This window comes from Dreissena polymorpha, chromosome 5 (genome assembly GCF_020536995.1).
Source record: "Dreissena polymorpha isolate Duluth1 chromosome 5, UMN_Dpol_1.0, whole genome shotgun sequence".
Taxonomy (NCBI): Eukaryota; Metazoa; Mollusca; class Bivalvia; order Myida; family Dreissenidae; genus Dreissena; species Dreissena polymorpha.
Genome location: NC_068359.1, coordinates 58,752,059 through 58,777,748, shown reverse-complemented (window position 1 = coordinate 58,777,748; position 25,690 = coordinate 58,752,059). Strand labels below are relative to the sequence as shown.

At 34.2% G+C, this 25,690-nt stretch overlaps 1 protein-coding gene across 3 annotated transcripts in view; it reads left to right on the top strand.

Annotated features, from left to right (window-relative positions):
* The window catches only part of LOC127831836 (high affinity cGMP-specific 3',5'-cyclic phosphodiesterase 9A-like), a 115,426-nt gene extending 102,140 nt beyond the window's left edge, over positions 1-13,286 (top strand). For all 3 annotated transcript variants that reach the window (XM_052356909.1, XM_052356910.1, XM_052356908.1), the window contains one exon: positions 1,266-13,286. In XM_052356909.1, the coding sequence (XP_052212869.1) occupies positions 1,266-1,415 (150 nt within the window). In that variant the 3' untranslated portion in view covers positions 1,416-13,286. The remainder of the gene's footprint in view (positions 1-1,265) is intronic.
* Positions 13,287-25,690: the final 12,404 nt, after the last annotated feature.

Below are 25,690 nucleotides of genomic sequence, written 5' to 3'. Positions count from 1 at the left end.
TCTGACAAATACATCTCTGTGTTTCTGACAAACACATCTCTGCATTTCTGACAAACACATCTCTGTGTTTCTGACAAACACATCTCTTGTTGTTAATGTAATAAAAAACTGTTTTCCATAAGAGCTTTATAGGTCAGATGCATTAAGAATGAACAAAATGAAGAATGAGATCAAAACCAAGTTTTCTCCAGTTTTGAAACTAATGAGATGCTTAAAAAAATTGTTTTATGGTATCGTGCTTTCTCAATTTGCTGTGTTACATGTGCGCTGTCAAGGTAATAAAACATTTTTCTTTGATGTAAGAGCCTCATGCTTAGAAATGGAGAATACTAGGTTAGCGTTTAATAGAGAGAAGTTCATTTTGCGAGGCTTAAAACACCGGGAGCGCCAGCCTTGACGAGCGCTTTCAGTGTTTGAGCCGAGCAACATAAACTTCTCTCTATTCAATGCTAATCCTAGTATTCTATTTATCCCATTGATTTTTTTTTCAACGTGACATTTAACATAAATAGATCTAATAACCTTAACATTAATTTTAATTCATTCTTAAAAGCGCTTAAAATCTATATCAAACGAATGTAACCATGCGTTGTGATATAGAATTACTATTTGTTCTGGTACGCAAAATAGTCTTTAAAAAATTCACACAAAAAATGATAAAAAATATCACCATATGCCTCATTCGATTTTACGCAGCATGCAAGTTGTAACACATTACGATTGCGAAAAGAAGATTTTACACTAATATAATTTTTTTTTTTTCGAAAGAAAATGATCAAAATCCAATGTGCAGCGATTACTCCTGACAAAATGATGATGATGTCAACATACATGTACATGTAGATTTACACACAGAGTCGTTCTAAACATAAATTATCAACAACAAAATATACTCGCCTAATTTGTTCATGGACGCTGCAGATTTTGATGGTGTCTAGATCTAGCCTTCACATCCTGTAGTTTGTGACCCAAACACAAGATAATCCGTAATAATTATATTAAGCTTTTGCGTTTGAAACACTTGTTGCAAACGGGTTGTTCTTACAGAATAGACTTTCTTTGATAAAATAACAAAGACAAAGTTTATTCATCAAAGAAAATACTCCTACCTTTACTTACATCCAAACTGCAAAGGCTAATCTGGGACGGCACTTTACGCATGTGCATTATGCCCAGTTTTCTCAGAACAAGACACATATTTAAGTCACATGCATTAAAGCCGGTTTCTCAGAGTGAGGCTCATTTATTAATCTTGTTAATTGCAGAAAGACATTATTGGGCCAGTAAGGAATGCCCTAGACTACTATACTCAAATGCAGAAGGCAATGGAAGAAGAAAAGGAGAGGAATGCATCTAATGAAAAGTCCAAACAGAATGGATTGACCAATAAGGTGAAAGGAGACATCAAAGTATGACCAGTAGCTTTTCAACCAGTCACAGAGACAGACAAAACAGGTTGACCAATAGAAACCATTGTTAATGTTGCTTTTTATTCTGACAGCCAGTCAACCAATCATAAGGGTTGTACCATGTGCCATCCAATCATTATCATTTTAACACTTGTGATAGTGCAATCAGGATGAGATTTACAGCGGAATCTGTGTTCTGATAATATTTTAATTGCTTTATGTTTACTTGTGTATTATGCATGTGCAATTTTGGAAGTGGAACATGCAAAAAACATATGGAATTTTTGTTTTGTATAAAATGGGTTTGATAACATCATGATATGATATTTAGTTAATTTAAATTGTCTCTCTTAACTGACAGTTAGTTGTTTGCATTACTTTAAACTTTTAAAATTTGTGGGTATTTTCTTAATGTTTACTCGAGTTATTTATGTTATAGCTGACAATGTCCTTTAAAAAGTACTATGATAAAGTGAAAAAGTCTCGTCTTTTTGTTTCCATCAAATTGTTATTTGTTTATATTGTTTTCATTCTTGTAAAATTTCATTCACGCTGTTATACTTCATATCAGGGATTATTATGTATTCAAGAGATATTTTAATCGACTTTTGTTTTTATAATATGTTCACTTTTTGAATAATATGATTACAAATAATGTTTGGTTTTGTTTTTAGTTAAAATATTATTTTGCTTATCAATATAATGTCTGTTCAATTTTGCCTTGTTTAATTTTGCATATGCATTATTGTAATTTATATATTTTAAATATTGCAATGGTTTTGATAGAGAGATAAATAACTCTAACTTTACATCTGTTGTTCAATTAATTGGTTGATTTTGAAGAGTATTTTCTTTTGCATCTAAATGTAATATGTTATTTGTTTGATTTTGAAGAGTATTTTCTTTTGCATCTTATGTTAAAAAAAAATGGATAAGATGTCTATGTGTATACTTTTGAATGGCATTTAACAAAAGATCTGAAAGATGGACTGAAGGTTAACCTTTTACAACTTAGATACGTATTTAACCCTTTACCACTTAGATACGTATTTAACCCTTTACCACTTAGATACATATTTAACCCTTTTGCATCTTATGTTAATTGTTTGATTTTGAAGAGTATTATGTTAAAAAATGGATAAGATGTCTATGTGTTTACCTTTGAATGACATTGAACAAATGATCTGAAATATGGACTGATGTAAAACCCTTTACCACTTAGATGCGTATTTAACCCTTTACCACTTAGATACGTATTTAACCCTTTACCACTTAGAAATGTATTTAACCCTTTATCACTTAGATACGTATTTTAATGCATTTAAGTCCCTAAGAGAGTTAAATTTAATTCAAGACCTTTCTTACAAATTCAAGTTTTAAAGGCTTCATTTCCAACCCTTAGATACTGATGAGCAGCAAACAGCATTAAAACCTGAACAGACTGTGAGTTACGCACAGGCTGTTCTGGTTTTATGCTGTTTGCACATAGCCATTTTCACTTTGCTTCTGAGTGGGAAAGGGTTAAATTAGCTTATTAGTGTTTTTTATAATTTGTTTAGAATTTGTGTGTATTCTAAAATAGTGTTAATAAGCAGCATACACACTATATGTGATATTTCTGATGTATATGTGTTTTAGAACACTAATGATCAATATTCTATAATTATTGCATTAGTTAAAGTTAGTTGCATGTGTCTCAATGGAACTTTTTTCCATCAAGACTCACATATGGATTAGGCAATTTCAAATATCTGCAATATTTAAATTATTTTTGTTCAAGGCAAATAATTATTTTGTATTTTTTATAAATATATAACTATATATGTGTTTGTAAATAGCTTAAAGTCCCTGTTAATTTAATGTAAGATATACTTCAGCTTACTCTGGGAAGATGGGGTTTAATTCATGTGCCTAGTTGTGTTCTTGATTAGCCTGTGCAGTCTGCATAGGCTTATAAGAGACAACACTTTCATTTTTAATGGAATTTTTCTTTTAAATGAAGCCTTTTCTTAGAAAAAATGCAATTAAGGCGGAAAGTGTCAACCCTTATAAGCCTGTGAAAGTGTCAACCCTTATAAGCCTGTGAAAGTGTCAACCCTTATAAGCCTGTGAAAGTGTCAACCCTTATAAGCCTGTGAAAGTGTCAACCCTTATAAGCCTGTGAAAGTGTCAACCCTTATAAGCCTGTGAAAGTGTCAACCCTTATAAGCCTGTGAAAGTGTCAACCCTTATAAGCCTGTGAAAGTGTCAACCCTTATAAGCCTGTGAAAGTGTAAACCCTTATAAGCCTGTGAAAGTGTCAACCCTTATAAGCCTGTGAAAGTGTCAACCCTTATAAGCCTGTAAAAGTGTCAACCTTTATAAGTCTGTGAAAGTGTCAACCCTTATAAGCCTGTGAAAGTGTAAACCCTTATAAGCCTGTGAAAGTGTCAACCCTTATAAGCCTGTGAAAATGTCAACCCTTATAAGCCTGTGAAAGTGTCAACCCGTATAAGCCTGTGAAAGTGTCAACCCTTATAAGCCTGTAAAAGTGTCAACCCTTATAAGCCTGTGAAAGCGTCAACCCTTATAAGCCTGTGAAAGTGTCAACCCTTATAAGCCTGTGACGACTTCACAGTCTTATCGGCATGAAACTTCATGCACACGCATTAGACCCCTTTTTTTACCAGCGTAAGTCTCATGTTTTTGTACTGCCAGGTTTTGGTATTGCTTGGTGTCACTAAGAACCATTGATGTGACAATTGAGTTTATTGAATAAAGGCATTTTGATGGCATTTTTTTTAACTAAAGGGCTAAATTTGTAGAATTATTTTATGTCTGTGAAATGTTTATCCTTTCATATTTGTTGATTTTGCGGATTATTTTGGAAATATTTGACCAATTGCTGTTATGAAGATATGAACAAGATGTATGTTATATGTGTCTTGTTCTGTAAAAGCTGGTCATAATTCATGTGCGTAATGTGACGTCCCAGATTAGCCTGCGCAGTCCGCACAGGCTAAACAGGGGCGACACTTTCCGCTTAAATGGTATTTTCCGTTTAAAGAAAGTCCCTACCGAAAATCTAGTTTAAGCGGAAAGTGTTTTCCCTGATTAGCCTGTGCGGACTGCACAGGCTAATCTGGGACGACACTTTATGCACATGCATTATGACCAGTTTTCTCAGAACAAGACACATATGTGTTATATTTATCATTTTTTTCCATTCTAGGATCAAATATGAGATATTTAAATACGACTGGGAAAATATGTTTGTATGATTTGGGTTATTTGGGTATAGACCATCAAATAACAATTGTTAAAATTTCTTTTTCAAGGGTTGTATAATTCAGTGCAAGTGTATGAAAAAGGTTGTAGGTTTATTTCACAATCTATTTGTTCAGTCAATTAGTGTTGTTTGGAATTATGTTTAGATCCTTTTATAATCATGATATAGGATAATTTTAAGTAAATTCAATCAGTTCACTTTAAAAAATTGTATTCCCAAAGATTTTAACCAAAGAATGCAGTGTTTTGATTTGTTGAATTAAATGTTAATGTTAAAATTAGGGAAGCTTATAATGTTCAGTTAAATTAGATTTTCAAAGATATTAAATTTTGTAAAGTTCATTTATTGAATAATTTATTGGTAACTTCACTTTTCTAAATCAATTTTCAAGCTTGCTTGTGTAACTTCAAGCTCACATCTAAATTCAATCTTGTGTCTCAACTTCAAGCTCTGGTCTAAATTCAATCTTGTGTCTCAACTTCAAGCACTGGTCTAAATTCAATCTTATGTCTTAACTTCAAGCACTGGTCTAAATTCAATATTGTGTCTCAACTTCAAGCTCTGGTCTAAATTCAATCTTATGTCTTAACTTCAAGCTCACATCTAAATTCAATATTGTGTCTCAACTTCAAGCTCTGGTCTAAATTCAATCATGTGTTTCAACTTCAAGCTCTGGTCTAAATTCAATCTTGTGTCTCAACTTCAAGCACTGGTCTAAATTCAATCTTATGTCTTAACTTCAAGCACTGGTCTAAATTCAATAGTGTGTCTCAACTTCAAGCTCTGGTCTAAATTCAATCTTATGTCTTAACTTCAAGCTCTTGTCTAAATTTAATATTGTGTCTTAACTTCAAGCTCTGGTCTAATTTCAATCTTGTGTCTTAACTACATGTTCTTGTCTGAATTCAATCCTGTGTCTTAACCTGAAGTTCTGGTCTAAAGTCAATCTTGTGTCTTAACTTGAAGCTCTGGTCTAAATTCAATCTTGTGTCTTAACTTGATAATCTGGTCTAAATTCAATCTTGTGTCTTAACTTCAAGCTCTGGTCTAAATTCAATCTTACGTCTTAACTTGAAGCTCTGGTCTAAATTCAATCTTGTGTCTTCAAGCTCGCATCAAACTTCAATCAGTTTTCAATTTGTCTGCACACATTGAAATTAAATCATGTGTCTGGACTTCAAGTAAACATTGAAATTAAACCATCTGTCTTAAATTTCAGCCCCCATTTAAATTCAATTTTTTGTCTCCACTTCAAGCTTACATGTATATTGAATCAGCTGTCTTAACTTCAAGCTCTAATCTACACTCAATCATGTATCTCAAACAATCTTAATTTGTCTTTTCTTCCAGTTTGCATCAAACTTCCACCTTTGTCTTCATGTTAATCTTGCATTTCCCCTCACATCTAAGGTAATTATAGTGTTTTTAAATTAATGCTCTGATCTATATATAATCTTTTGTCTTTCCTTCAGGCTCTCATCTAAATTTAATATGTAACTCCAGTTCCTAATCCCATCTTAATTCAATCTCATAACTTAACTCCTTATTTGGAACAGAGGGCCATAATGGTAAATATGCATGTAATTTCTTCTTTTGTTTCAGCCAGACAAAAATTGTGGCATCTATTGATACAGAATTAGTTCAAAATCCAGCGTCCATTTATAGCTAAAAAGCACCTTAGCTAGGTTCATATATTAAGATCCAGTTCTTACTCAAGCAACATTAAACTGGTTGGGGACTGCTGCATAGTCAGTTGTTTAGTCTGTGACAAAGCTCTTATTTATTTATGAATTTCAGTGGAAACAAGAAATATCTTTAAAAAAGATATACGGCGTAAATAGTTTAATGAATGAGATCAAGTATAGCGAATGTCTTTTTCTGTGCAGTTCTTAGCTGCATCACACGCAGTACGGGATGTTACGGGGAGTTTTCGCGGCTTATTTTACATTATAACATATTGCTGGTCATAAACCTATAGGTACAAAACAGAAAACCAAAAGAAGAATGGAAGTGAAATTTAAACATATGAGTCAACCGGCCACACGAGAAGTATCCGTATTTATAGGCGCGTTCTTTGAACAAACCTGTTTTAGTGGTTTGTCTGGCATTGCTATTTGATTCGATTATTAACAGTATCAATTATCATCGTGCTAATGCTTAAAGTGATATTATGGGCATTTTGCACTGTTGAATTGAGCTGAAAAGAATTAACAGGTCAAAATAGTTAGTTAAAATGTGGTTACTGATTAATTATCTGCAACTCACCTTGCTACCAGTTGTTTATAAAAATATATTTTATATTCGATATTCTTACGTGACCCACCCAGTCCTGTAAGCTGAAATGATCCGTAAAACAATTTCGTGTCTTTGTGCCGTATGAACAAATCTGCACTAAAACTTAATTTAGGTTCAACTCGTAAACGCATGATCAGTTGTCAAACGAAAGTACGGTTGATATTCAAATGCATTATTTTTCTCTTTCTGGTATATTGTTTTAGTATGATGATGCTGCATTAATTAATATAAGTGTATATGAAGTAGAAACATCAAAAATAATCAACGGTTGCAATAGACACCTATAAACTGTTACATGCTCATAATATCACTTTAGTACATTAGGCAATATGGACGAATACTTATTGTTAAATTTATCAACAATAATATTTATCATTGTATTGTTGAAAACACATTAAGAATCTATTATTTACATACCATAATTATATTGCTGAATATCTTCATTTAACATATTTCTGGTCTAAAGAAAATTCCAGGTCACCTAGTTCACGGATAGCGTCTTTATTATATAACGATTATTTTACTGGCCGCCAACTCCGGTGATGACCTGTATATAAACTCTGAATGTCCGCGAATTGACCCGATATACCTCGCGGGTTGAAATGCAATGCTTTAAAGTGAGGCCTCGCTTCCATTGCTCTTTATACTTTTACATGTTAACATGTTGACAGGAATAAGGAAGTAAGTACTAAATATGAGAACATAGCCTTTTAAGTATAAGCGCTCTTGCGCTGGTAATACTCTGAAAATAAAAGGTGTACGCACAAACTGTATTGATGTCGAGAATTGAGTGTAAAACTGTTCTATCTATTAAGCATTTTCATTCGAGATAAAATTGTTTCATACAGTAAAACAGTGTTACAAAGACGCGGATATGTTTCCAATGTTCTGGTGGTATACTCAAATCAGCCAATGGAATAAATGAAGTGTATTCATTCGTACCTAGCCGCGGGAAATTTTATTGGAATTTTATTGGACACTTACAAAGGTCAGGCTAAGGTGAAAAGCTGGCTTATGCAGCTTACGCCGAAAAACTGTGGATACTCAGTGATTTTTTTTGCCCCATTTGGAAAAGTACGGGTACTAGTCTAATAGGGAAAATTGTGCGCAAAAAAAAAATGAAATTCGGAAAATTTGCGTCATGAAGTCTTCATATTGGGATATTAGTTTATTTGATATTTTGCTCCCAAAAACTTTAAAGTTGATAGCTAAATGTTGTGAAATTGAAAATACTATATGAACATAGGTTTAAGTCAAAGAGCAGCATAGGGAAACTAACTAAATGTTGCATTTAATTAAAAAAAAACACTATTTTTACCAACCATTATGTGGAAAAAAATCGACAACAATTTGGAAATATGTAGCTTTTTTGCATATTGGGAAAGTGCCGATTTCCTGTACTTTTTAAGAAGGAAAAAAATTGCTGATACTGCGTGTAGAAGTATTTGTTCATGAAATCACTCATATGGAGGGGGTCAAGAATGGAACTATTGTGTGTTATGAACATGAGTTCCAAGCATTATTATCAAATTTTGTTCTACTTGTCTTGCATTAAAGGGTACTTTGTTATGTTCAATGCATGTCTTTCTAGTGTTTTGTTAATGGTATTATTTTACATGGATCTTGTTATCATGGAATACAAAAACACATGTTTGTGTATAGTCCTATTGATATTGAGGTCTTTGTCAGCAGTATTGTCTGGGCTATGACAGCCTCTTAGATTGCTACTTTCTGAAGAAAGAAGAAAATGTATCTATATCTACTTAATTTTTATTAACAAAATTTTAAACCCTTAACATAATTTTGTCTTACATGTATATCTTAAAAATCCTTTTCTTGATTGCATTTTATTTATTGATAAAGTTGCACAGAATGACAGCTAGAATTAATCACTATTTATCTGCTTGCAGCCAAAATATTAAGTTCAACAAAGTCTTATTTCAATATTATATCAAGTTTTGTCTAAATTTTGCCATGCTAAATTATCACAATCTTATTTAAGCTTCTTAGTACTACATCTGTGCTTATTTTATCTGTTTACATTTTTCAGCATTCAACAGTGGTCATAATGGCTTGAGATTTTAATACCAGAATATTACAGTTTAACAAATGCTAAGAGAGCTTTCAATATTAATTGAAATTTGAATTTATCTCAAAATTTAGAAATGATTGACAAAATTTGTTGTAAAATTATATTTGAAGTTTTAAGAGTCCCATTGTAGATAAACCCTTCAGTATTTTAACATGTAATTGTATTCCATTTATTTTATATAACACTTTGCGTTTCATTATCTCCTTTGAAAGATATTGCTGATTGAATCTGGGGTTGAAACTTCCTAATTAAATGTTTTGTCTGTCTCAATTAAAACAATATACCTTCTTTTAATCAACACTTACTGGTATTATGTTGGAGGTTAAAGCTGAAATAAAATACTGGGATGTACAAGCACATAGGGTAGTTGCACATTCAACGTGATTTATCTAACCCATTAAGTGTTCACTGGCAATATCTTGTTGATGGGGAAAACTCATGTAATGGGTCCCTAATGAGACATGTTGAGACCACTTAAGTAAGAAGTCTGCTTCATTTGTAACAGCATTTGCAGCAATCACATTTATGAAGCATTTAACCCATTTATGCCTATCGTCTAGAAAAAAGGCTTTCATCAGGGTCTGCGCTGTTTGCTTAAAGGAATTTCTTTAAGAAATATTCCATATATAGAAATAAATATACTAGACATCCCTAATTTCGGAAATAAATTAATCCTATTTAGAAGGATGGGAGAGTCCACTAGGCATTAATGGGTTAATTACAAAGCATTATTGAATTTTAAGAAACAGTTCAAAATGATGTTTTATTTAGATAAGTCCCTCCCACTCAGAAGTAAATGGAAAGTGGGTACATACAACCAGTATAAAACCAGCCCAGCATGTGAATAACTCACAGTTATATTGATAGCTTAAGACCATTCTTACTAGATTCAAGTTTTAAAGGCTTCATTTCCAACCCCAAGATACAGATGAGCAGCAAACAGCTTAAAACCTGAACAGACTGCAAGTCACTCGCAGGCTGTTCTGGTTTTATGCTGTTTGCACATAGCCATTTTCACTTTGCTTCTAAGACGGAAAGGGTTAAGAAAGTTATTTGATATACTTTGATTATTAGTGGACTTCAAAGGGTCACCATGCATATCTGAGCAGTTGAAATATCAGAGGAAATTTAGGTTTATTTCATTGAGAAATATTTTAGAAACAATTTTCACTTAATTATACCTCCATTACCATTGGTAATGGGGGCTACATAGGAGTCACTTTCGGTCTGTCTGTCGGTCTGTCCCGAAACTTCATCCGATCTTCACCAAACTTGGTCACAAGGTGTGTCTAGATGATGTCTAGGTCATGTTTAAATATGGGTCAAAAACTAGGTCATGGGGTCAATAAGTTTGTTTTGAAGCGAAAGTTTGTCCACACCATAACTATGTCATTTATCATTAGATTTTAAAATGACTTGGCAAATTTGTTCACCATCATGGGATGGTGTGTCGTGTGAAAACAGAATGTCAATATCTCCAAGGTCAAGGTCACACTTCAAAAGTGAAAGGAGTTCAAAGGTCAAATGCTTGTCCCGGCAAAAACTTTTTCATTTATTGTGAGATTTAAAAATCATTTGGCAAATTGTTCACCATCATTGGACGGTGTGTCGCGCGAAAGAATTATGTCCATATCTCCAAGGTCAAGGTCACACTTTGAGTTCAAAAGTCAAAAATGGCAATAAATGAGCTTGTCCGGGCCATAACTATGTCGTTCATTGTGAGATTTTAAAATCCTTTGGCACATTTGTTCACAATTATCAGTCTGTGTGTCGCCCGAAAAAATTACGTCAATATCTCCAAGGTCAAGGTCACACTATGTCATTCATTGTGAGATTTTAAAATCATTTGTTCACCATCATTGGATGGTGTGTCGTGGGAAAGAATTACGTCAATATCTCCAAGGTCAAGGTCATACTTTGAGTTCAAAGGTAAAAAATGGCCATAAATGAACTTGTCCGGGCCATTACTATGTTGTTCATTGTGAGATTTTAAAATCATTTGGCACATTTGTTCACCATAATTGGACGGTGTGTAGCGCAAAAAAAATACGTTGATATCTGCAAGGTCAAGGTCACACTTGGAGTTCAAAAGTAAAAAATGGCTATTAATGAGCTTGTCTGGGCCATAACTATGTCATTCATTTTGAGATTTTTAAATGACTCTGTACATTAATTTTGTTCACAGTCATTTGATGGCGTGTCGTGCAACGAATTTAAGAGTTCAAAGGTCTTGAGTTATCATCCGGAAACCATTTTTTGACGGACCGACCGACATGCAAAACAATATACCCCCTCTTCTTCGAAGGGGGCATAAAAATAAAAAAAACTTTTTCAGAACAATATATTTATTTCATAAAAAAGAGCCACGTGCCACATTGACACAGACTATTTTGCATGCTGTCTTCACAAAATAAGAGAATCTAATTTATGGCGATTTTTAAGAATTATTATGCCAATTCAGGTCACTAGGTCAAAGGTCTAGTTCACAGTGATTCAAAATATTAAAATGGTTTCCGGATGATAACTCAAGAACGCTTAGGCCTAGGATCATGAAACTTCATAGGTACATTGATCATGACTGGCAGATGACCCCTATTGATTTTCATGTCACTAGGTCAAAGGTCAAGGTCACAGTGACTCAAAACAGTAAAATGGTTTCCGGATGATAACTTAAAAATGCTTTGGCCTAGGATCATGAAACTTCATAAATACATTGATCATGACTGGCAGATGACCCCTATTGATTTTCAGATCACTAGGTCAAAGGTCAAGGTCACAGTGACTTGAAACAGTAAAATGGTTTCCGGATGATAACTCAAGAACTCTTAGGCCTAGAATCATGAAACTTCATAGATACATTGACCATGACTGGCAGATGACCCTTATTGATTTTCAGGTCACTAGGTCAAAGGTCAAGGTCACAGTGACTCGTTCATTCATTTTATGTGTGTGTCCAAAAACCTTGGTTAAAGTTTGATAACTTTTGCAATATTGGAGATAGCAACTTCATATTTGGCAGGCATGTGTATCTCACTGAGCTGCACATTTTAAGTGGTGAAAAGTCAAGGTCAAGGTCATCCATCAAAGTCAATGATCATTGTATTTTTATTTCCTAAAACTTTAACCAATTTAGGCCTAGTGGACTCTCCCATCCAGCTAAATTGGACCAATTTATCATGACTGGCAGTGACCCCTATTGATTTTCAGATCACTAGGTCAAAGGTCATAGTGACAAAAAACATATTCACACAACGGGTTCCACTGACAGCCCATATAGGGGGCATGCATGTTTTACAAACAGCCCTTGTCTTGCGTCTGATTTCACACATTCTTATTTATATTTAATACATTCAGGTTTAAAAGTGCTAGCTACTGCTTTTGGTGCCAAATATTGTCACTCATAATTTTATTTCTTTGTTTTGTACCCTGATAGCCAAAACTAGCAGTTCTATTGCTGTCCAAATTTTTAAATTATTAAGCTATAATTAAGCTGTTTTTTTTATTTTCATAAAAGCTGATGTTGTTTTGTTGTTGTTTTTTGGAAAAAATTCAAACAAATACCAATCTAGTTTGTGATGTGTATATATTATCTATGAAAATTTATTAGCTTTAAAATATAATAATACAAATTGAGCATACACAAGTGAAACAAAAAGCTGTAGCCTTTCAATAAAAAAATGTGGGAAAACAAAGCACAAGACTTTAAAATGGACCACTACTCTTTATTTCAGTAGTCATGCATATTTGAGAGGTTCTCTGAAATAAACGGGCTTTATCCATGTGTGTAAATTCAGGCTACTGTAATCAGGGACAACACTTTCTTCCTAGATTTAATTTTCTTTAAGATTACACTTCCTTTAAACAAGTATATCTATAAAAGTGGAAAGTGTTGTCCCTGATTAGCCTGTACAGACTCCTATATTGTAATATGATTGCTGGAAAATCACACTTAAAGAGAGGTTCAAACATGAACACAATGTTTAACTTTCGTGTTTAAATTTCCTATTCTTATCATTTATATAAAAAGGTTGTTCATTTTGTGGATAAATGAACTTTACAGGGTTATTTTTTGACCTGAACATGTTTTGTCTTCTATTTTCGTTTTTAACATTTTCTTGTTCATACATGATTTGATGTCTATTGTTAAGCGTTTTATATTATATTCAGTGTAATAATTATTTTGTCAGATTTGTTTTGTACTGAAATAAAGTTATTATAGTTGTATTGACTTGTGTTTTCAACAATTTTTCCCCCTCTGTAAAAATATATTGAGAGATTATGCTAAATCATTTTAGTGAAATAAACAATTTAGTATCTAAGTGGTGATAAAAACTTAACTTCATAGTATTGTATGCTCACAAATGTTGACCCCTTTGACCTTGACCATGAACTTAAGGTCCGCGTTTAGGTTTCAAAATCTGCGTTTAAGTTTAGAAAAATGCTCATAACTTCTATCAAAGCGTTTATCTGTGGTATATGTCATCCTATGGAGACAGCTCTTGTTTTCATATTATTGTACAAATTGTTTCAAAAACCCATTTTAAAAACACTGCATGAAAAATCATAGCATGTGGAATGGTACAGAAAGCTTGTGTTGACAGCTGTGTTGACAGCTGGGGTTACTGTTTGCCGCAAGGGAGGTTATTGCTGTGAGAATGTTTACAAACTTATGGCAGCTGTTACATTCCTTTCAGTTAATGAGGCATAGTGTGTGAATATAATTTAGTCATAGCGATGGTCACAATTTAAAATGCCGAACCTACAAAAACGCAAGTTTTCAGGAGACGTATTTTTGTTAAACATTTCTTACACAAAATCAAATAAATATTATTTTTAACATTTTTAAAAGTGTCTCATGAGCGAGCATGTTCGTATGAAATTATTTTGACGTTAATATATCTGCTGTAAAATGTATCTTCGTCATTTAGACTTGCATTTATGTGATGCTTCGGCAAATTGGACAGCTAATTGTAAAGAATTTAGTTTCAATAGAATGAATTATTCAACTGTTTTCCATTATATATAGCAAAGCAATACGTGTGTTTTCTGTTTTACACGGTGGCACAGAGGTGACAACCGCAAATCTTTATTTATATGGTGGCCTCAACCTAGTAACTTGTCGGAGCAACTTATAAAGTTGTGGGAACAACTTCATAAGTTGTGGCTTCAACTTAATAACTTGTGGAAACAACTAAGTACTTTGTCCCCACAACTTGATAAATTGAGGCCTCAGCTTAGTAACGTGTGGCTACAACTTCATTACTTGTTCCCAAAACTTTTTAAGTTGTGTCCTCAAGTTAGTAATTTGCTCATTTAAGTTGTTACTTCAACTTAATAACTTGCGGGAACAACTTATTAAGTTGAGGCCTCGGCTTGAAAACTTGTGGCGACAACTTCATAACTTGTTCCCACAACTTATTAGTTTTTGCTTCAACAAAATAACTATCATAGAAACTTGGATCATTATAATTTGAAATAAAAAAAGGGCCAGAAACTCACTTTAATCGCCTAATCTTAGGTAAAACAAACATCTTAAAGAATTTTAATTGTTCTTTAATTAATCAATCAAAAGGATTATCAGCTTGTTAAAGGTGTGACATGTGGCTTTGAAAATATAATTGTTAATGAAAATTAAAGGCTTCTGTATTTAATCAATCAAAAGGATTATCAATAAAAATTATCATAATTTATTTCACAGTGTTTTGCATTTATATATGCAGTCATTTGGATATTTGAAGATTTTATAGTAATAGTTTTATAGTTATTTGACCATTTGAATATTTGTTTAATAGTATATGTCATTTGTATATTTGTTTATTGTTGTAGGGTTTCATGATCTTGTAAAGCTACACTTGATGTCTGTTTTCTTGTCAATCTCTGGCAATATGATATTTAGGGGTAACACAATTTCAGTTGTAAATGCAATATTATACAGCATATTTACATCACTTATTGTTAAGAGAATCATCAAATACCTTTCCAATATTTCAAATATAAGCAACAATGCTTGTTAAAGTTAACCTATCGAAACATCCAGAAGGTGTACGAGTGGCTGCTGGTAAGCCAGACACATTAAAGCGTGCCATTATGTACAATCTCAGTGTTGTTCAGTATGCGAAGATGACCACGCATCCAAGAAATTGAAGCATAAGACCCGTCACATTCATCACATTGATACAATGTCTTCTTATGTGCCTTTATACATTGGTAGATACCTAAGAATTATAAAATATTTTTTAAAACTGCATCAAAAGAAACAAGGAAATTGTATTATTACTACTGTCATCAATATGCAAAGATTAGAAATTGAAACACAAAATAACACTGTTAATTGGTCCTCCAAAGTTCGCAAGATATTGAACCAAACAGGATTTACAGATGTATGGTTGTTTCCTGGGTCAGTTATTATTGAAAGCTTTATTCCTTTGTTAAAGACTAGACTCAGAGACCAGTATGTATCTTGAGTGGAGAGTTAATGTTGATTCATCAACTTCATTATATAAAGAACTTAAACCTGTATTTGAAAGGTCTTTGTATTTAGATGTGATTGACAATAAAAAAAACATAGAAATATCATTGCTAAAATACGCCTATCATCGCATAATTTGTTAATTGAAACAGGAAGACATTATAGCATTAGCAGAAACGAGAGAAAGTGCGCTTTATGCAATCTAAACGATTTAGAAGATGAATATCATTTTATACTTAAATGTCCGTTTTATTTAGAGGAAAGAACCAAATATATATCATCATACTTCTCAGTTAGACCAAGTATGCACAAATTTTTGACACTCCTGAATAGTAATAATAAAGGAACGCTTAGGAAGTTAGCTATTTACTGTTTAATATGCTTTAAAAAAAGAGATAATTTTATTTTTACCTGACTCAACGTCTATTTTCTCATTTGAGTATATTTTATAATGAACTGAATGCATATATTGTGTTGCCTGTTACCACTGTTTTCGGTTCACATGTTGTTTATATGTCACAATAAGAGCAGTGTTTATATTAACACAAAACACTCTCACACATACTTGTTTTCACCTATCGGATAATTAGTTAACATTTTGGTAAACTTGTATTGTATAATACAAATCTGTTATTAGTTATTTGTGCTTTGATTATTTATATATTGATTTCGAACAATTTTCACGCATGTATGTATTATTCTGAATCATCACGATGAGCTGTTATATGCTTAAGTGAAATAAAATATTTGTTCTGTTCTGTTCTGTATCATTTATCTCTGTATTCCTACAAGACTTAATAGATTTAGATTTTGGTTCCTGTTCAACTTCAAAGTCACTATCACTAAAACAGCATTCACTTTCTGTAAAATCACCTAATACCTTTTCAAACTTCTCAATATCTGAGAAATTAGCAAAATCATCTTTACTTTATGCCATACTGAACAACACTGAGATTGTACATAAAAACTAACGAAGATTATAATTAAGGTAACATTAACAAGATAATTGTTATTGCTTGAATTTTTAGTGCAATACCGAAAAATGAAAACGGCGTGAAAACAGTCAATGTCGGAACAATTTAAAGGACGCATGCTAATGATCATGATTAAAGCAATTTCTTAACTTTTAAAATAGCAATTTACAAAATTAATTCCAGACAGTATTGCATAACTTAACAAATTTAATTATTTGAAGTGAAGATAAATGTAGTATTTGTAAGCTTTGCCAACATTCAAAATATCAATTAATTTACATAATTAATTCCAAACAGTTATAAAAAAAAAACTTCACAAAATTATTTTATATATAATAAATTAAATGTTTCATTGCTATTATCATTAGTTACAATATTAAATAATTGTTTTTATATTTTCAGGTTACTGAGGTCACATCATCCACAACACACAGTCACGATGCTGACCACTTAGCCATAGAAGTTATGAAAGTCAGAGAAGAGATCAAAGCCAGTGTCGCCAACAATCGTGGGAACCCAGGTCAACTTTTGAGTGATAACCTATCGAAACATCCAGTAGGTGTACGAGTGGCTGCTGGTAAGCCAGACACATTAAAACGTGCCATTAGACGTATTAACGTGGAAATACACCACCGGAACCAGCAAATGTAACAGAAATACCTGAGATTACTGAAGAGTACACAACCACTGGTGAGGTGGATAATATATCATTCTTACTTTATGACAAGTACAAACCAGATCAGGAAAATGAAAACAGAATTGTAATATTTGGAACTGAGTTGAGTTTAAAGCATTTTTTGTTATATAGAACATTAATTCTTTCCAAAAATGTGCTTCTTTTGTGCTTCATAAATTGATATATGATAATTCTCTATATTCAAACACTTGATGTTATAAATTGCATTTTTTGTGATAAACTGCTTTAAAGTATGTACAACTGTAATTGCTATCGTATTTATAATTGCAAAATAAAAATCATTTTTTAACAGAGTATATTCTTTTTTATTCCTTCCATTACTTAAGCCTTTCAGTGATGGTAATAAATGGATTATCATCTCAAAGGATTTGAGTAATCAGGTGGTGATAATTGGACATGATTATCTGCTCAATTGAGTAATGTCATTTAAAATAAGGCACTGGGGGCAAATGTTCACTTCTAAAATAAGCACTGGGGGGGCAAATGTCCAGATGCAAAATAAGCACTGGGGGGCTTACATCCTACCTGTCATTTCTACTGGGGGCAATTGTCCAAACGTTCATGTTTTCATTGGGGGGGGGGGGTGTCCTGGGGGGCTTATGTCTGGATCCCGTTGCTTACGGAGCTAGTGCTTATTTCGGCAACCGGTCACTTAGAAGGCGAGTGCTCAGTATGATATGTTAGCGATGGCTGTTTGGTGCGCGTCCCTGTGTGAACCCGTAGCTTTTGGTGCGAACGCGCAGACTTAGGGTCGCACCCGGATCCTTCCCTTACTGGGCAATTGGTAAGACACAGGCTTGAACCCGGGTTCCATAGCTTTCAGGGCTAGTACTCAGACTAAGGCTAAATTCCGGGACCTGTAACTGTTGGTGCACATTCGCACATTGGAATTCAAGCCATCGCTTATAGGGTAAGTCCTCAAACCGCGGCTCGATCTAGAGACCCAAAGCTTCTTTCATGGCTAGTGCTCGTACAGTAATTCGGACCCCGGGACCGTCGAAAACTAGCACTCGCCTCGTAAGCGATGGTTCCCGGGACCATACCCCGGTCAGAGCGATCGCCCTTTACAAGAAGGGTCCGGGATTAGACTCAAAAAACCATGGACCACTCTCTTATGAAGCGAGTGCTTCGGGACTCGAAACCGGGATCCGACGCTTACGTTGCTAGTGCTCAGACCGGGGATGGAACCCTGAACCCAGTCGCTAACAAGGCAAGTGCTCAGACAGGGGCTCAATCCTTGGATCCGTAGCTTACATTGATAGTGCTCAAACCGGCGCTTGAACCCGAGCACACAATAGTTCGAGTATAAGGGTACTAACAGTGATAAAACGGTAAAGATGAAACGGCCTGTATATATATAATGGGTGAATATTTGGTTCCATGTACTGTCCATATTCAACAATTATCTAAATGGTAGACATTAACAGAGATAAGTTTCATAATTACATTGTTAAATAATATGTAAACAATATTAAATAAGAGTTCTTAGCAGATCACAAACTTAAAGCAGTTTTATGCTTTTGCGAAGCAACTAACCCCCCTGTATTTTAGTAACGGTGTGTTGTCCGAATTCTTAAAGGGATCTTTTCACGGTTTGGTAAATTGACAAAATTGAAAAAAGTTGTTTCAGATTCGCAAATTTTCGTTTTAGTTATGATATTTGTGAGGAAACAGTATAACTGAACATTTACCATAGTCCAATATAGCCATTAGATGTGTCTTTTGACGATTTGAAAACCTAAAAATTGTAAAGCGTTGCAACGCGAAACGATTGAATAATTTGGAGAGTTTTGTTGTTGTCGTTTAAATTTACGAAACTACGAAGATTACTTATATAATGTATAAAATACTTAACTTGTGTATACTCGGCGGAATAGCCGAGAGGGCTTATGCTTTTTTACTTCAGACTAACTCCAGGACTCCGGGGGTCACTGGTTCGAGCCCTGGTACCGGCTACTTTTTTTTCCTTTTTTTAATTTTATTTTTAATTTTTTTACTGGAGCTTTTAAGATCCAACGCTTACATTTATCAATATAAAGCATTTAATGACAAACTTCAAAATATGCCAAAATCTGTGAAAATGCCTCTTTAAAGGGTTATTTGTTGTTTTATAAAAGAATGTCAAACGAAAATAAATAACCTCAACCGTATGGAGCTAAATATATTTAAACTTAACTTAATAACAGTTACATTTAGAAGCTTAATATGCAGAATATTTATAAATCGTCAGTTATGGCTCTGTCCGTAATTTTTTAAGTCGACACCGTCACGAAGAAAATTTTATCTACGCACGGGAATTATACGGGGATACAACTTTTTCCGAAAAGTAAACATTATTTCAACCTTTTACGTCATAATTAAGCAATTAACAGAGCGCGAAAAATGTGAAAATCATCAAAAAGTTAGTAAAATATCGAACATACTTTTATTCAGTGTCAACACCGTTCTTCCATTTTCTTGGCTATTTCCACTTCCTGTTCTTTTATGATTTTCAAATATTATGTATTCTTAGATGCCACAAAATAATGTGTGCGTAATGTGTTTTTGAGACAAGTAGCATGCTGTTTGTGGATGAACAAATGCCTGAATGTCATCCACCGTTACAGTCCACACCGTTACGCTGAATGAGTATGACAACAGCGTGACGGTGTGCACAAATATATGCACACATTATGGTGTGAATAAACTTCGTTTTCATATCGCCGATTGTTTTTCAAACAACCTCGCAAATTTTACGTGGAATTTCTCAGACAAAAATGGAGAATTAATACAATTGGAATCAGTTCTGTCAGAATTCCCGAATGTCATCACCGTTACGTTCCACACCGTTACGTTTCCACACCGTTACGCTGAATGAAACGGTGTTGACAACATCGTAACGGTGTGGAGAAATTTATACAAACAATATGATGCGAATAAAGTTCGTATTCATATCGCCGATTGTCTTTCAAACAACATCACAAATTTTACATGGAACTTATATGACATACTTTCTAGTTAAAAAACAGGATGCGAATAAACAAGAATATGAAAGTATAAGATAATCTGTCCACACCGTTACAAATGTGACAACACCGTTACTCCGCATACACAAGAAGACTTTTGTACACATTAAGATTCAACAAAAATCTGCAGACGTGTTTTAACATCATAAAGTCTTCAAAAAGGTGTCCAATGAAAGAAGAATTTAGTATATAAACATGTATCCAAACAGTTTATATACATTCTTGAGTTGTAAAACGTAATAAAAATTCGGTTACTCTTGCAGAAAAAGCATTATTTGTTTAGCGAAATAAATGGTCAAAACGTTAGTTTTATTTTACTTCAGTTCACTGTATTGGCTTATCCACTAATCTGGTCAAATTATCGGCAATTACCACCCCGTGATGCTCCCCTGTGGATCGAAAGCGACTAGAGGTGTAAACCATCGGGGTGCGGCGGATTCATGGGCAGGCACAAGAGCAATTAGCACCTACTCTGCAGTGTGTTTGTTTAGCACTTTACAGTCTATTGTGTTTCAATTATTCAAATATTGATAAATTTAAATTATAAACCGACCAATTAGGCTTGTCAACTTGAACATTTGACTGCGATATGTCCTTTTTCATAAATAGTACATCAACGTGAATATCCAGTATCAAGTCGGTCGAACTTGATCACATAGCACGCATTTAATCAAAGTACTGACGGTACTGGTGTGACGATGCTTTTTAGAGGATGGATATAAAAGCATCAAGTTAAGTTTATCTACATCACCACAATCACCACAATTGTGTATGTTGGTACGAAATAAAAATTTGGTACAAAAATTTTGCGAAAAAAATTTGGGTATGAAAACAAATTTGGGTACGAAAAAATATTTGGGAACAAAAAAATTGGGACCGAAAAATTTTTGGGTACGAACAAAAAATTGGGGATGAAAAAACAATTGGGTACGAAAAAAAATGGGTACGAAAAAATATTGGGTACGAAAAAATTTTGTACGGAAAAAAATTGGGGGAACGGGAAAGAAGTACCTGTGGGGAACTTGACCCACACTCGCACATTTTCGGCCCTTTTCGTCAAACATCAGATAAGTTCCTCGAAAGCAATAGTATAAATACACATTTCGGAAGCGGTAATGCGGTCCTACCTACGCGCGTCAAAATGTAAGCCAAATATGTACACAAGTCTGTCAGGAATGATTGAATTAACGAAGAAAATCGTGTATTGATGTAAGTTTTTTTAAGAAATGTGCAGAAAATATATTAAACAAGAGCTGTGTTTGTGAAACACAATGCCCCCTGCTGCGCAGCTTTGAACCCATATACTAGTATTTTACCTTTGACCTTGAAAGATGACCTTGACCTTTCACCACTCAAAATGTGCAGCTCCATGACATACACATGCATGCCGAATATGGAGTTGCTTTCTTCAATATTGCAAAATTTGACCTTTGACCTTGACCTTGAAGGATGAAATTGACCTTTCACAAATCAATATGTGCAGCTCTATGAGAAACGCATGCACGCCAATATTGAAAAAGTTATGGCCAATATTAAAGTTTCCGGACAGACAGATAGACGCTTTATATTTGACATTTGACCTTGAAGGATGACCTTCACCTTCACCTTTCACAACTGAAAATGTGCAGCTCCATGAGATGCACATGTATGCCAAATATCAAGTTGCTATGTTCAATATTAAAAAAGTTATGGCCATTAAAGTTTTCGGACGGACGGACAGACTGACACACTGACTTGACTGACTGACAGTTCAACTGATATAGGCCACCCTATCGGGAGCATAAAAAGCAATGGCGATATTTTTCTCAGCCACATAATTGTTAATAGTTTGATATCACAAAATGAAAGTGAAAGTAGAACTGTCAAAAATGACAACCTGTCAACGTGTTGTTTTTGCTGGCACGAGAGGGCGATTACACTCAATGTGTTCACATTTTGACCATAGGCTTTGTCAATGACCTTTATAGTATGGGTAGCTTTGATATTATTTATTGCTATCGTGTAACTGCATGATTGTGCATATGTTTACAATACACAAAGCATAAATAATGATATAAATATACTGATTGAGCTTTTAATAATCTGAGAACTATAGCCAGGTCAATTAAGGACTTAAAATACAATTGTGTGTCCTGATTTCATGAAGAAATGACCATGCATGTCCTAGTATTCAAGGCCCTGGTGTGACACATTGGTAGCATAACGGTTAAACTATTACCAAGCTTATGAAATTAGTTTTTATTGAACTATCTAAGGAAATCTAAATCAGGCACTGATTTTTCTTGTTTTAAAACAGTCATATATCAGTTGTGGCCTCTGGGTAATGACCATTTTTTTCTTACTTGTCACACCCTTAAAACTTTCCACACGTCTATAATAGCAAATCTGGATTTAGGCGATCTTCAATGGTACATTTAAACTTTAGCTCTGTTACAAGAGTGCTGGTAAAGTCCAGTCACATATTTAAATCTAGGCCATGTCAAAATCAAAGTGTCAAAGACAAATGAAAGATGCGTTCATTAATTATTGTCCAGTTGTTTACTACTGCTGTAAGTTTTTATATAATATGACTGATGAACATCATTTGAGAGAAAATTCACATTATCATTGTATATCAGGTTTAGCAACCTTTTAGATAACAAAGTATGCTAATTTTCAATGTCGCTTCTGGGGATCAAACCCGTAGGGCTTTTAGGAAGATTCTGAAATTTTCGATCCCTCGAGAGCAACCAAACCAAAGATTAAGTCAAATATTGCCGACTCGGTTTTTTGAGTCGGCTCATGAGGGATAATGGAGCTTGATTGGTCATTGTCGGCTCTGTTACTACTTACATGTACACCGGGTACTCTTAAGTATACTTACATGTACCCTGGGTACTCTAAGTATACTTACATGTACCCCAGGTACGGTAAATAAACTTAATTGTACTCGGTCCATATTAGACTGTACCCGAGTTGTATTCGCGCCCAAAATCCGATGTCGTAAAACGCGCAACCGATTATCTTAAACACACTTCTCTTCAAAAAACACTGCATCAACATGCTTTTTGAGTATGTGTTCCGATAATATGGAGGCCATTCTACAGAAAATTGACATAAATGTGTTTATATAATTATTACAAAAAATAGTCGACAACGACTGATTTAGGGTTAAATTTCCCGGGTACATTTTAGTATATTTACCGTACCCGGGACACATGTAAGTATACTTAAGAGTACCCGGGGTACATGTACGTAGTACCCGAGCCGACAATGAACAATCGAGCGATACTGGAAGGTGCAACATCTCTCACGCCCCCTAGCATCGCCTTTAGCAGTATTCAATTCTCAACAGGAAAGTGCTGGAGTCATTGATCCCGAGGGACAAGAAAAACAATTGATTAATGTTCGAAATAAATAATTTGATTAATGACAATTCTGTTATTTGAGCCAGGTCACAGGAAAAGCACAGTCAAATCAGTATCCAATTAAATTATTTGTTATTGTCAGAAAAACGCTTTTAAGCAAACAGCTTTCAAGCGACTGCTGGCTGATCTAGATCCAAACTGGCCACAATCGCCTTAATGTCTCTTTTACTGTGACACAGTTCATTTAACTTGAAAATGATAAAAAGTACTAACACTAAGAAAGAGTACTAACCAGTAAAGAGTTTGAAATCAATTTTGAATCTCAGGACAGCTTGGTGATCTGCAAATCCCCGATGAAATGTTGATATCGGGTATCATAGTCATTCAATAAGTCGCAAAATGCTCGAATACAATTTATAAAGCACAATGTGACTTATATTGATAACTAAAATACCAGTAATCAGTATGCCAGTTTTGCCGTGTCAAGCTGTTACGATCCAGAAAGTCCTTCATTCACATCGAGTGTATATCCTTCGAATTCCAACTATTGCTGTCATAAGCGAAGATTTAGTTAATAAATAATTCACATATCCTAAATGACAGCTTCTAAATAGCGAAACGAGCCATCGTATGAAGTAAGAAAGTTTTGAATCGAGACTCTCATTAAGGCGGCCATTGTTGAATGTTGAAACACGAACGACAACTCTGCTAGACGAATGTTATCAATGCTCCTACGCAGTGGCGTATGCAAAAGGTAAGTAACTGAAAAATCGAGTTATCTCAATCAGACTGGCTCGGTCTTTTACATAGGCCGCCATTGTGAAATGTTTTAGGATGGTTATCAAACCTTGGACGATGCTGTTCGCATCGTCAAAAAGTAAAGCGACAATCTATAATCATGCCTTTATCATCGGATGCCTGGACATTTTTCAAACGGGCTGCTGACAAGAAATCAGCTGCATGCATACTATGCCCAACGACACTGTCGTTGCTTGGGGGTACATCCAATCTCCATTATCACATGAGATTTGAACATCTCGCTGAATTTCGATATGAGCCATCTCCAGTAAAGCAGACATCTCTGGACTGCTATGTTTATGCTCCGAAAAAGATGACTGGCTCAGAAAGCGAGTCAATTACAAGCGCTATCGTTGACATGGTGGTCAAGGACTATGTTCCTCTGTCCATAGTAGAGGCAGAGGGAATCCGGAACTTAATGAAAACTGCAACACCCAACTACAGCATGCCATCAAGGAACACCATCTTCGTCATTTTGACTTCAACCAATTGCCGTTCGTCATTACATCACGTAACTTTATTGAGCTGTTGCGATTGATTAACTATTTTGATGTTTTGGGATATATGCACATTGATTTCCCGCTTTGCACAGTATAAAAATCGCGAAATGCCAAAAATGTAGGTTCGTCATTTTAAATCGGGACCATCGATATTTTTTTCTTTTATACCTAATGATAAAATATGACATTTCTGCAGTGAAAAAATAGCAGTAAAAATAAACAAATTGTTCTTTTCACCGGTGAAAACAACACATTTTCGGAACTCCTTTTTCTATTTTTAGATTATCATAAATAATTTTATGTTTATTTTCTATGAATACGAGTGAATTTAAATCGACATTCCACCAAATCCAACTTTTTTTTCATTTTATGCTTTTAACCGTTTATTCAAATTGTAAACGAGTTTAACTGGAGAATTTCGGTGGGTATAATGACGTCATTTCGTCACACTGATGACGTTATTTTATGTTTTAAAATATATATTGAGGCACGCCACGGGAGAAACTCCGAGAAAGGGTAACTTTTCAGCGAAAGGGAACAGCTGTTAATTATTTTCTGGAAAAAGGAGCATAAAAGAAATAGAAAAATTGTTCATGTCAGTGTAAGATCGTTTGTAATTTCGCCCGTGATCATAGAAAAAAAGATTTTCAATGATCACTCGTGAAATAACAAACGATCTTACACTGACGTGAACAAATATCCTCTATATTTTACACATGGGTAGTATACTTTTTAAGCTTTTTCATTGGCGTATTTTCGTTCGATTGACCAATCGCATTTTGTTATTTTGCTGAAATGACGTTGGAACGTCAAATGACGTCACGAAATGAAAACAA